The sequence below is a fragment of the Brachyhypopomus gauderio genome, chromosome 6, assembly GCF_052324685.1.
Source record: "Brachyhypopomus gauderio isolate BG-103 chromosome 6, BGAUD_0.2, whole genome shotgun sequence".
In the NCBI taxonomy this organism is placed as follows: domain Eukaryota; kingdom Metazoa; phylum Chordata; class Actinopteri; order Gymnotiformes; family Hypopomidae; genus Brachyhypopomus; species Brachyhypopomus gauderio.
In genome coordinates this window covers 28,210,525-28,224,949 of record NC_135216.1, presented here as the reverse complement: position 1 = coordinate 28,224,949, position 14,425 = coordinate 28,210,525, and the positions used below count along the sequence as shown (strand labels likewise).

At 45.4% G+C, this 14,425-nt stretch overlaps 1 protein-coding gene across 1 annotated transcript in view; it reads left to right on the top strand.

The window, feature by feature from the left end:
• The window catches only part of rbfox3b (RNA binding fox-1 homolog 3b), a 94,493-nt gene that overhangs the window by 63,187 nt on the left and 16,881 nt on the right, over positions 1-14,425 (top strand). The window contains exons 10-11 of the mRNA XM_077007935.1: positions 109-167; positions 2,001-2,079. Of these exons, the coding sequence (XP_076864050.1) occupies positions 109-167; positions 2,001-2,079 (138 nt within the window). The remainder of the gene's footprint in view (positions 1-108; positions 168-2,000; positions 2,080-14,425) is intronic.

The window sequence follows — 14,425 nt, the reverse complement described above, 5'->3', positions numbered from 1 at the left end:
TGAGAGTTATGGTATCTTTTTGCTAACATACTGTTGGTGTGTGTGTGTGTGTGTGTGTGTGTGTGTGTGTGTGTGTGTGTGTGTGTGTGTGTGTGTGTGTGTCTACAGGGAGGCTATGCAGCGTACAGATATGCTCAGCCGGCCACAGCTACTGCATACAGTGACAGGTACACACACACACACACACACACCACGCTCACCAGGCGTGTGTGCCCATACACCCCTGTACAGTGATCGATACCAGTATTGCCTGGTATCGCCGGAAGAGAAACCCGCTAAAAGCTAAACTTATTCAACAAGGTGACATAAGATATATATAGACACCCCACACACACACACATACACACACTCTCTCTCTCTTCTCTCTCTCTCTGTCAGCGTGGCTGTTATGATCTGTATTTATGAATAGCCCGAGGTTTAAAAGAGGAAAGGAGAGACAGAAATACAGGACTGAGTGTTGAAAGAGCGCGAAAGCGGGGACGTAGACTAGATAGATAGCGCGAGACTCTATTAGTTGAAAGCGCGCGGGGTTTTTTTTTTTTTTTTTTTTTGCCGCGCCGTGTGTTTGTTGTGCGCGTGGTGGGCGCGCGCGCGCAGGCCCTCGCGGCACCTGCCAGGGAATCTAATCCGTCCGGGCTCGAGCGTGTGTCTCGTGATAACGTGCGCGCTGCCCGATAACGATAACGCAAGATTGATCAACGCTCTCCACGCGGCGATCAGACCCTCGACGGCAGCGGGGACTAGGAGCGCGTGTGTCCCCCCGGGGGCCGCCCTCCTCCTCGCCCTCCACCCGGCGTCTCCTCACACTCCTCCCTCATATAATGTCGTTTAGCGGGGGCGACCGAGCTAGTAGTTTTGCTTTGTTTGGCCTCTCCTCGTTTATTTGTTTGTGTTTGTTTGTTTTTGCCGGTGAATAAGTGCCTGTGTCTCTCAGATCAATACAGGCGTGCATTGTCTCGGTGAAACGCTATCGGACATGCCACTGCAGATCTCCGAGCAGGGTTTACCAGACTTAGTCGAGATTTTAACCTCGCGCTCTCGCGGGACTTTACACCGTAAACTAACTCGCAGAATCTCTAATGACTTATCTGCGGGGAGTGTAGTTGGTTCTGTGGGGATTCAGAAGCCATCGGCCCAACGTCGCGCTGAGTCCAATTGAATCACCGGGGCGATACGGGGTGGGGGGGGGGGGACCGTGCATTCACAATATAATGTTGTTACACTTCTAAACCACGTTACCGTGCACTCCACGCGCACGTGTCCACGGGCAGGCGACACCACCGGGGCTCCCCCCTTATATCCTGTGGTAGAAGTAATATATTCTCTCTCTCTCAACCCTCTCTCTCTCTCTGTTTTGTATTCGTGGTTGATGCACTGCCCAGTGCCTTAAGCTCTCTTATCTTCTCCCTGCAGTCCTCCTTTTGTAAGCGAGCGGTGGAGGGAGAAGAGAGAACTAGCGCGAGCAAATAGACGACGGAGTGAAGTAAATAAATAAATAAAGGCCACGCATCTTGTCTTGCCCTCTGAAGAGAGAGAGAGAGAAAAAAAACAGAGGGATTAGTTCCGGGAAAAGGCACGCGCGCCAACCCTTCCGAGCACTGTAGGGAAACGTGACGGAAAGGTGTAGCGCGCGACAAAAAGCGTGCGAGAAAAAGAGCGCGAGAGAGAGACACGCGCCTCCGTCGCCTCCTTTTCTTCGCGGTCTTTCTGTAGCTGTGTGCTGCATGCGCTTTTTTCCCTCCTCTTATCTGTTCACCCTCTCCATCTCTCCGTTACTGGGGTTCTCTTTCTCTTCCACCTCGTTAAGAAAACTTCGGCTAATTCAATTTTATCTGCCGAGCAAAGGTGGGAGTTGATTACGGTTCGCAGGCCCCGCCCCTCCACACACTCAAAACAGCCCAGCCCGAATGTTAACGAGCGCGTGTGTGTGTGTGTGTGTGTGTGTGTGTGTGTGTGTGTGTGTGTGTGTGTGTGTGTGTGTGTGTGTGTGTGTGTTTTAGCTATGGGCGAGTCTATGCAACGGCAGACCCCTACCACCACACGATTGGCCCTGCCACAACATACAGCGTTGGCACCATGGTGAGTTCCTGTCTCTCCCTCAAAACTCCATTATCATCACACACACACACTCACACATAAATGTGTGTGTTTGTGTGTGTGTGTGTGTGCGATTTATATACACAAAGCTGTCTGTATGTACATCCATTCTTTTGGTAATGTACATCAGCACTTTGTGAACACCCCTTATCTGCGGAGTGACTCGTGTGCTTGTGGTTTGCTGGGTCAATAGCGCCCCCTGTTGCATTTCACAGGATTTTCTAAGTCAGCTTTCTGAGCAATGCTTTGTAGCATGCAGCAGTGTACACGTGATGATCATGTTTTATACACCTTTACAGTCCACCTTTTATCATATTTAAGAAACAACAAATTATACTGCAGAATATCATCTTTTCTTTTCAAAAGCCGTGTACACACACACACAAACACATCGCCGTTGTACACACACACAAACACACCGCCGTTATGTCGTTGAAAATGCGGTCGGTTAATGTCTGTTTTTAGCTAGCGTTTGCAGCTAACATCAAAGATGAAAACGTTCATAGCTCATTCGTAGCTTTCCGAGTGAGGAGAACTCTCCTCTTCCTCGCCGTTTGCTCTCACGCGGGGCTCGTCCGGGACGGGAGGGGGTGTGTGGTTGGGGCGGGGGTGCCGGCCGGGTAGTTACTGGGGCGTAACTGGGCACTAAGGCACTCCAGATCCGACCGAGTGAGAACCGCATCTAGCAGTGTGCCAAGGGAGCAGGAGACCAGCCCGGGGCGGTGGGGGGATATCTCCACCACCGCCTCCTCGCCCAGTGGTGCCGGGCCGTTTGGACCACTGGGTCCACGCCTTCCTCCAGCAGATAAATGAGTGGGGGTTAGCGTTGCGGCGTGCGCGCCGTTTTCCAGCGCCAGCTAAGCAGGCGGGACCTCATAGGGGAGCTAACGCAGTGCAGCTGCTAGCTAAAAGCTTTCATTAATGAAGACACGTGCTCCACTTTAACCTGCACCATTTACTGCAGATTTTGCATGTAGGATTTTTTTATTCACTCTTTTCCTCTGCTCCTCTTCCAAAATTCCACAAGAGTCAAACAGAAACCACAAAACCTTAGATTACGTGTGTGTGTGTGTGTGTGTGTGTGTGTGTGTGTGTGTGTGTGTGTGTGTGTGTGTGTGTGTGTGTGTGTGTGTGTGTGTGTGTGTGTGTGTGTGTGTGTGCTATCAGACTGAAACCTTTGATGTTGATGCAGATGAATGAACTAGGGCGTAATCTAATTCTACACCTGAGAGAGAGAGACAGGTCTGCTATATTTACTGAAAGAGAGACAGGACCACTATATTTACAGAGAGAAAGGGAGAGATAGGTCTGCTATATTTACTGAGAGAGAGAGAGACAAGTCTGCTATATATACTGAACAAAAGCACAATTCAGCACCTCCCAGAAAAAAAACATACTGTGGTGCCCAGTTCTTTAACAATATTACATTAGTGAGAGAGAGAGGGAGAGAGAGAGAGGAGAGAATTAGAGAGGAGAGAATGAGAGAGAGGAGAGAAAATGAGGGAGCAAGAGAGAGAATGAGAGAGAGAGAGAGACAATGAGGGAGAGAGAGAATGAGAGCGAGAGGGAGAGAGAGAGGGAACATACATGTACATACATTTCTGCTCCAGCTGGCTGCATCTCCTGTGCTGGTCTCTCCAACACAGTGATTCTTTCACAGCAGTAAGTGGAATCTCCATTTGGAGAAAGATTGAACATGGCCCACGGACACGGCCAAATAATAGTAGAGCCAGGGGAGTGTGTGTGTGTGTGTGTGTGTGTGTGTGTGTGTGTGTGTGTGTGTGTGTGTGTACAGTGCACAGAGCAGCAGTTTTGGGCCCCTTCAGACGAGACTCTTGCAGGACGCTCCCAAGACTCTAAAGGACAGCGTCTTAACCAGAGCACAGCCATATTCCTGACTCAGCAGCCAAGCGAAGAGTGTCCCGTTAAGGGTGTAGAGTGTCCCGTTAAGGGTGTAGTGTCCCGTTAAGGGTCTAGAGTGTCCCGTTAAGGGTGTAGTGTCCCGTTAAGGGTGTAGTGTCCCGTTAAGGGTGTAGAGTGTCCCGTTAAGGGTGTAGAGTGTCCTGTTAAGGGTGAAGAGTGTCCCGTTAAGGGTGTAGAGTGTCCTGTTAAGGTGTCCTGTTAAGGGTGAAGAGTGTCCTGTTAAGGGTGAAGAGTGTCCTGTTAAGGGTGTAGTGTCCCGTTAAGAGTGAAGAGTGTCCTGTTAAGGGTGAAGAGTGTCCCGTTAAGGGTGTTGAGTGTCCCGTTAAGGGTGTAGAGTGTCCCGTTAAGAGTGTCCTGTTAAGGGTGAAGAGTGTCCCATTAAGGGTGTTGAGTGTCCCGTTAAGGGTGTAAAGTGTCCCGTTAAGAGTGAAGAGTGTCCTGTTAAGGGTGAAGAGTGTCCTGTTAAGAGGTTAACACGTGATTGACGTGAGGTTAGAGCACTGCATCAACATCAAAGGAACTACACACACACATACACACACACATACACACACACATACACACACACACTCACTCACACACACACACACACATATATACACACACTCACTCACACACACACACACACACACACACACACACACACACACACACACACTCACTCACTCACACACTCACTCACACACACACACACACATACATATACACACTCACACACACACACACACACACACACACGTCTGTGATATTTGAGGCTTTGGTCCAGTGTTTGGCTGGCGTCTTCTGAGCGTACTGGGAGGTGCTGTGAGGAAGAGAGGAAGAGAGGGGCGTGTGCAGCTGCCCCACCCCTCTGACTGCCCCCTTGTGTTTCATCTTTGATGTTGCAGGCTAGCCTGTGCCGAGGAGCTTACAGTCGCTTCACGCCCTACTAAAGGCGTTGCCACGGCAACACGAGCTGCCGGCCGTAACTGTAACCGAGCCGACCCCTCACCCCTCCCTACAAGCGCCGCGTGAAAACAACGTGCTTCCGGGTCGCCACGGCGACCTCCCCGCACCGCACCACTCCGCTTCCACCGCACCATGCGTCTAAACACACACGTCTCCACCAGCGAGGTGTGTGTGTGTGTGTGTGTGTGTGTGTGTGTGTGTGTGTGTGTGTGTGTGTGTGATGTATGATGTCACTGGTTCATTTTTTTTGGTGGGTGTGTGAAAGTTGTATTTTAATTACTGTGAAGCTGGAGTTTCAAAGCAGGCTTCGTGAGAATTGTTGGATCAGACCTCCTTAGATCAGACCTCCTTAGATCAGACGTCCTTAGATCAGACCTCCTCGGTGTGAGGTTTGAGCAGCTCTTCAACAGCCACACCCTGACACATGATGACTGTTCAGAAACCCACCCTGCTGGCTGGGACTAGATGATGCCTGCGTAATATTTCAGGAATGCTGATCTGAGAACAGATTCCACTGCTCCTGGTCTGATCTGAGAACAGATTCCACTGCTCCTGGTCTGGTTTTGATGCTGTAGGATAGGTACAATGTTTTTCAACCCTGGATATATTAAAGTTATTATGTTAGCATAATTTACAATCATACATAATGTATATTTGTCAGAAGCATTGCTTCTGATCATCAGTACTACACAGCCCAGTCACGTTAGAACCTCCACTGTCTGGGCAGCGTTGCGTTATATTAGTGAATATTCACACCTTGCTGTGGATTAGCATGCAGTAAACACAGATTAATGTGAACGCACTGTCAGTTTTCAGTAACTCCATGTTTGGCGTTTTGATCACCTCACTCGTCCGTGCACTGAGGTGTTTCTCAGTACTGAGGCTGAGGGCAAAACTCCACTGGATCCAGTTAGCCATGATTTGGAAAACGGTAGATTTCATAAGGTCTGGGCAGGAAACCAGTGATCTGTAGCTGTTACGAGTCTAACTGACCCACATCAGCAGCATCACTGCGTGCCGGCTGATTGGTCAGTGAGACGGCTGATTTATCAGCGAGACAGCTGATTGGCCAGCGAGACGGCTGATTGGCCAGCGAGACGGCTGATTGGTCAGCGAGACGGCTGATTGGCCAGCGAGACGGCTGATTGGTCAGCGAGACGGCTGATTGGTCAGCATTTCTGTTGTAAGACTGCTGCTGTAATTATGATGATTATTATTTATGGACGGGGGTTGTGTGCGTGAGGCAGGGTGTTGCACTGGGATTGGTTCAGCCTATCAGTAGGGGAAGAGTGTGTGTGATCGGCCAGTACACTGTCCTCTGGGAAGGGCCTCTCGGGACATCACCCTCTCACACTCCACCAGTGGCACTACCAGGTGTATAACACACCGCTGCTGCTCTCAGATGACCATTAGCCATCAGACACTCTCCGTCTCATAAAGCAGGGTGCATCTTCGTGTTGCACTGATAATTATTTTGGGATGAATGCAGCAATGTAATGAGTATTTATCCTTTAATGGAGAAATGAAGGAGTAGAAGGCAGAAAGGCGGGACACACACACAGCAGCCCAGATATTCCCCGGGTGACGTGTGTTGGGATAATGAGTCCCATCATTTCATTAGCAGCCACCATGGATTTCACCCAGACAGCAGTGACTTGGTCAGTGTTGCATCACTCTGAGTGACCACACACCTGCTCTCCGTGGTGAGATCTTGCGTGTGTGAGGGGTGTGTGTTTCCAGCTCATGATAAACACAAAAAAAAGACAATAGCAACAACAACAAAAAATGTGGTGTGAAACAAATGGAAAGAGAAGTAGAGCAGTTCTACTACCCATAATCCTTAGAGGAACCGTCACCTGCAACATGAGTGTACATCTCACATATTAACATAGGCCAGTCAGACAAGAAGAGTAGTATACACAGATGATTAGTGCACTATTACATGTAGTATACACACATGATTAGTGCACTATGACAAGTAGTATACACACATGATTAGTGCACTATTACATGTAGTATACACACATGATTAGTGCGCTATTACAAGTAGTATACACACATGATTAGTGCACTATTATATGTAGTATACACACATGATTAGTGCACTATTACAAGTAGTATACACATATGATTAGTGCACTATTACATGTAGTATACACACATGATTAGTGCGCTATTACAAGTAGTATACACACATGATTAGTGCACTATTATATGTAGTATACACACATGATTAGTGCACTATTACAAGTAGTATACACATATGATTAGTGCACTATTACAAGTAGTATACACATGATTAGTGTGCTATTACAAGTAGTATACACACTTGATCAGTGCACTATTACAAGTAGTATACATGTGATTAGAGCGCTATTACAAGTAGTATACACACATGATTAGTGCACTATTACAAGTAGTATACACATGATTAGTGCGCTATTACAAGTAGTATACACACTTGATTAGTGCGCTATTACAAGTAGTATACACACATGATAAGTGCACTGTTAGGAGTGGTATACACACATGACTAGTGCACTATTAAAAGTAGAATACACACGATTAATGTACTATTAAGAGTAAGATACACACTTGACTAGTGCACTATTAAGAGTAGTAAATACACATGATTAGGCATCTATTAAGAGTTGTAGTGATGTGTGTTTAGTGACGAATTAAGAGTATACACATGTATTTAGTGCACTACTAAGAGTAGTATGCACATGACTGGTGCACTATTAAGAGTAGTATACACATGTATTTTGTGCACTATTAAAGTAGTATACACATGTATTTAGTGCACTATTAAGAGTAGTATACACATTGGACTATTAAGAATAGTTTACATGTATTCAGTGCACTATTAAGAGTAGTATACATGTATTTATTGCACTATTAAGAGTAGTATACACATGTATTTATTGGACTATTAAGACTAGTATACACATTTATTTATTGCACTATTAAGAGTAGTATACACATGTATTTAATGCACTATTAAGAGTTGTATGCACGTATTTAGTGCACTATTAAGAGTAGTATACACGTATTTAGTGCACTATTAAGAGTAGTATACACATGTATTTAGTGCACTATTAAAGTAGTATACACATGTATTTAGTGTACTATTAAAGTAGTATACACATGTATTTAGTGCACTATTAAAGTAGTATACACATGCATTTAGTGTACTATTAAAGTAGTATACACATGTATTTAGTGCACTCTTGGGACTGCCAAGTACAACTGCTGTCTGGATGTCCTCCTGGACCCTGAGGAATAATGGTTTTATTTATGATTTATAAAACCTTCTATGGACGTTCCCACAGCGTGCACACACACACACACACCCTGCATCCCATGTAGTGTCACTAACATATGTCAAACCTGACTCCATTACCATCTTATGCATAGATACAATATTTATGTAGTATAAGTAGTTACCTTTAAAAATTTAGGTTAGAATATAGTGTGATATTGTACTGTGTGTTTTGCTAAAATGAAAAAAATTACATTCCCAAAAGAGTTTTGTCTATGCATCCTGAGCTGGAGGTTCTTTATAATCCTTATATATGATTATATATTTATACCCTTTCTGTATATATGCCAAACTCTCACTCTGGTTTGCACTGACAGATTGACCCCTGCGAGTAAGGGTCAGATTTCTCTGCCTTGTCATGACTTTGTGTACCACTGGCATCTTCCTGCAGGTCTTTTAGCCATTATGTCAGTATCAGACTTTCGATTGACACCACAAGCTTGTGTGTGTGTGTGTGTGTGTGTGTGTGTGTGTGTGTGTGTGTGTGTGTGTGTGTGTGTGTGTGTGTGTGTGTGTAAATACACTAATCAGCAGACATACAGGAGTCCCTTCTAATCAAACATCAAACCTCATTAGGTCAGCAAACACATGCATACACACACACACACACACACACACACACACACACACACACACTGAATCAATGAGAGGCCGGGCAGCCCGCCCCTCCCCCAAGACCCTGGCTTCTGATTTAATTAGCCATTAAATCTTAACTGGCCAGTCAGTGGGCAGAAGTGCTCAGCGTAGGAACTTCTGAGTGATGTGCCAGACCGTCCTCTCCGGTCTCGGGAGCCAGACTGCACAGACTCCTGGGTAAATGCGGGACTCTCCGTGAGCCTGTCAGTGCTACACTCAGCTAGCCGCGCTGGGACTGTGCTCAGTCTTCGTTCACCGCCTCTTCTTCCCCTTTCTAGCTGGGTTTAATGAGAGAATCATTTCTCCCCGTTCTCTGTGAGTAGCGTCTGTAGAGAGAAGAGCTGCCCCCCCCCCTCCCTGGGCCTTTGTGCGTTTGTGGGTCTGTATGGATGTTTTCAGACGGGTTTAAATGCCTGCTGGCCATGCTCACATTCACCAGTGGAGTTGGTGGGCTTTAAATACGCACTCTCTCATGTACTTCTACACAGACTCAGTGGTATCACCCCAGACTACACAGCTTTAGAGACTACACGCACTCTCTTTGCTGCCCCCCCCCCCCCCCCCCCCCCCCACTGTCACAGTACATTACTAAGATTGGTGAATTCCCTGAATTTTCCTTGGATAAGAGAATAGACACACACACACACACACACAGAAGTACCCTTGTATCTTCTTACTCCCCCAATGATCTCTTCTGTGTTATGGAGTGATGTGTATCGTGCTAGTGCAGCATGTGATCTACCACAGTAGTGATCTAGATCATCAGGGAGCAGAGGAACACGTCTGGATGAGATCAGCACTGTGGCTGCACGCATCTCTGATCATTTCATCTCATATCCAATGAGAAGTGATTGCATAAACCACATATTCATGCACACCTGATTGTGAGTTCCCCTTTAGTGTGAGCTACTTTAGTGTGAGCTACTTTAGTGTGCACTACTTTAGTGTGCGCTACTTTAGTGTCAGCTACTTTAGTGTCAGCTACTTTAGTGTGCACTATTTTAGTGTGCACTACTTTAGTGTGCGCTACTTTAGTGTGAGCTACTTTAGTGTGAGCTACTTTAGTGTGCGCTACTTTAGTGTGCGCTACTTTAGTGTCAGCTACTTTAGTGTCAGCTACTTTAGTGTGCACTACTTTAGTGTGCGCTACTTTAGTGTCAGCTACTTTAGTGTGCACTATTTTAGTGTGCACTACTTTAGTGTGCACTACTTTAGTCTGCTTTACCAGTGCTCTTCAGTGTTATTTTTCTTCCTGTTTTTTCTGTTACTCTGTTACTCACACTCAAAAAACAGACATATTTAAATCCTCAATAACCCTTTTTATCAAGTTTATGGATTATTAGTAGGAGGGAAATATTGTTACTTTTATTTATTTTGCAAAAACCTGTTATTTTCTAGCAAAACCAAGGATCAATAGTCACTCACAGAAGGCAGCTCTGCATCGCCCCCTTCTGAGCATTTTGCAGTAGGACAGTTCCTGCACACATTTACAATTTACAAATGTTTATTATAAGGCTGCTATGTATAAAGCTGTGGAAACCTGATGTAAACTATAGATTATTTTTGTGTTGTTTTAATTTCTTATTGTTACAGATTACTGCTTTTGATTGTGTACAGATTACTGTCCAATGAACCAACAAACAGGGGAATTTCACCTGCTGCTTTTTTCTTGTTGTTTGTTTAAAGTATATAGTAGGTGTAAAATGAAACAATCTGTGTGCAGGATGTTTTATAGGCCTAATGGACTCGGCATCTGTTGTATAGTCAACATATCAGGACACCTGTAACTGCTCATATATGTTTAAACTCTGGGTCTTCAGCCCTGTGATGCAGGCAAACTTGTTTACTTCACTATTAAAGATAAACAAACACAAGCAAAAACCCCATCATGTGTGCGTGGAGGTGTGTGTGCGTAGCTGAAGACCTTGCAGACTGGCATTAGCTGTTTTGTGTGTGTGTGTGTGTGTGTGTGTGTGTGTGTGTGTGTGTGTGTGTGTGTGTGTGTGTGTGTGTGTGTGTGTGTGAACAGGTGGACTCTGTTTCAGGAGAGTCTTCCTCCCTCTCCCTGGACTGTATTCTTTCGAATGTACATTTTAAAAAAATTATTTTGGTTGTTTGTTCATGTTTTTGTTGTTGTTGTTTTGTTGTTGAGAGTAGCCACTGGTCTCACACACACTGGGCCAGTGTGCTCTCCTGTAATTAAATGTCTGTGCTTCCTGACAAGTGTATTAATTCTAAAAACACATTCACCTCTTTTCTTGAGAGCTACAGTTTACTTTCAACCATTCGATTATTACATTATATGCAAACCATTTTATATATTTTTATTTGTTTGTTCACCTGATTAATTGATGTTTATATATGTCCCATATAAAAGTAAAACTCTGGTTGGTTTCTGAATAAATGTCTGAATAAAAAGGTTATAGGAACGCATCATTAACCCTCTTTAATGATTCAGTGTTCAACCTGCTCCCAGCCACTTCACTGAGGTCTGCACAATGAGATCGTCTTTTCCTCCAGAACCCAGCACACAGCTGCCTCTGAGTCCTTAACGAGGGCAGCTCATTAGTGAGCTAGCTTTGTGACAGTATCTCCCACTCCCAGCCCAAAGGGTTCACCCCCAGCCCAGAGGGTTCACTCCGAGACCAGGGGGTTCACTCTCAGCCCAGAGGGTTCACCCCCAGCCCAGAGAGTTCACTCCAAGCCCACACATCTGCGGTGCTGCTGTCTTCTATATTATCATCATCACCCTCTTCAGTGTATGTCCAGCTTAAGACTTACAGAGAGACTACTGAAAGTGTGCTTAGAATAGTCGTGTCTCTCTCTCCTGACTCTCCTCTCTCCTCATCTCTCCCTCTCTCTCTCTCTTTCCTCATCTCTCTCCTCTCCTCACATCTCTCTCCTCCTCCATGTTCGTTCTTCTCCTCTCAGGGCTGTTCCTCCATGAGGACAGCACTCTGATCAGGCTTGATGACCACCACGCAGCACATGGCATTGTGGGTCATTCTGTGGGCTGCTTTGCATATGAATAATGAGAGAGAGAGAGAACGAGAAAAAGGATAGAGAGAATGAGAGAGGGAGAGAGGAAGAGAGTGAGAGAAAGATAAACAAGTGTGGAGAGGTTTTCCTTTGTCTGGTCATTGTTAGCAGCAGACACATTACACATAGGAGTAAAGCACTAAAGTGTAGTGGAGAGAATAAATCAGACCTTTAATGACCAGTAATGGCCACCGGGATTCTGGGGCACACTATATGAGAAGACGCTGAATTCTTCTTTAAGAGAATTATTTCATATAATAATTTTAATGGCTGTTACAGAACATGTAATTTTTTTATTTAAGAGAATGTTTGTAGAGTTGTCATTTTTATTTATTTTAAGTTTTAAACCTTTATCTGGATTTAATGCTGAAAATAAATGTCAGTGTGAAATGGGTTGTTACTGCAGTCATGTCAGATCACCAGTGCTGACATCACGTGTGTTACTGTAGTCAGATCACCAGTGCTGACATCACGTGTGTTACTGTAGTCAGATCACCAGTGCTGACATCATGTGTGTTACTGTAGTCAGATCACCAGTGCTGACATCACGCGTGTTACTGTAGTCAGATCACCAGTGCTGACATCACGCGTGTTACTGTAGTCAGATCACCAGTGCTGACATCACGTGTGTTACTGTAGTCAGATCACCAGTGCTGACATCATGTGTGTTACTGTAGTCAGATCACCAGTGCTGACATCACGCGTGTTACTGTAGTCAGATCACCAGTGCTGACATCACGTGTGTTACTGTAGTCAGATCACCAGTGCTGACATCACGTGTGTTACTGTAGTCAGATCACCAGTGCTGACATCACGTGTGTTACTGTAGTCAGATCACCAGTGCTGACATCACGTGTGTTACTGTAGTCAGATCACCAGTGCTGACCTCACGTGTGTTACTGCAGTCAGATCACCAGTGCTGACATCACGTGTGTTACTGCAGTCAGATCGCCAGTGCTGACATCACGTGTGTTACTGTAGTCAGATCGCCAGTGCTGACATCACGTGTGTTACTGCAGTCAGATCACCAGTGCTGACCTCACGTGTGTTACTGCAGTCAGATCACCAGTGCTGACCTCACATGTGTTACTGCAGTCAGATCACCAGTGCTGACATCACGTGTGTTACTGCAGTCAGATCACCAGTGCTGACATCATGTGTGTTACTGTAGTCAGATCACCAGTGCTGACATCACGTGTTACTGTAGTCAGATCACCAGTGCTGACATCACGTGTGTTACTGCAGTCAGATCACCAGTGCTGACCTCACGTGTGTTACTGTAGTCAGATCACCAGTGCTGACATCACGTGTGTTACTGCAGTCAGATCACCAGTGCTGACATCACGTGTGTTACTGTAGTCAGATCACCAGTGCTGACCACGTGTTTTACTGTAGTCAGATCACCAGTGCTGACCACGTGTGTTACTGTAGTCAGATCACCAGTGCTGACATCACGTGTGTTACTGTAGTCAGATCACCAGTGCTGACATCACGTGTGTTACTGCAGTCAGATCACCAGTGCTGACATCACGTGTGTTACTGTAGTCAGATCACCAGTGCTGACCACGTGTTTTACTGTAGTCAGATCACCAGTGCTGACCACGTGTGTTACTGCAGTCAGATCACCAGTGCTGACATCATGTGTGTTACTGTAGTCAGATCACCAGTGCTGACATCACGTGTGTTACTGTAGTCAGATCACCAGTGCTGACATCACGTGTGTTACTGCAGTCAGATCACCAGTGCTGACATCATGTGTGTTACTGCAGTCAGATCACCAGTGCTGACATCACGTGTTACTGTAGTCAGATCACCAGTGCTGACCTCACGTGTGTTACTGTAGTCAGATCACCAGTGCTGACATCACGTGTTACTGTAGTCAGATCACCAGGTCTGACCACACGTGTGTTACTGTAGTCAGATCACCAGTGCTGACCACGTGTGTTACTGTAGTCAGATCACCAGTGCTGACCACATGTGGTTTTGTCCTTTTTTTCAGTAAATAGCAGGTGAGAGGAAGAGCTCAGAGCTGCAGTACCACCGTCACATGACCAGACGACGAGGAGCTCAGCAGACGCCAGACACACCACCACAGACAGAGGAGTTGGGAAGAGAGTTGAGGAAGAGCCTTACTGTGTGGTGTGGGTGTTGTTGGGTGTGTGTGAGTGTGTGAGGGAGAGAGCAAAAGAGAAAAAGGACATAAAGAGAAGAAATAGGAAAAGACATGATGGTCCATTTTCACAAAACATTTTTATTTTTCTAGACATTCTCAGTGTTGGTTGGGGTTGGCACAGAGATAACAAGAAGTGTTTCAGGTCTATAAACATTTTAAAGTGTGTGTATGTGTGTGTATATATATATATATATATATATATATATATATATATATATATATATATATATATATATATATATATATATATATATGATTTGAATAAGATTTACTATTATAAATGTCTT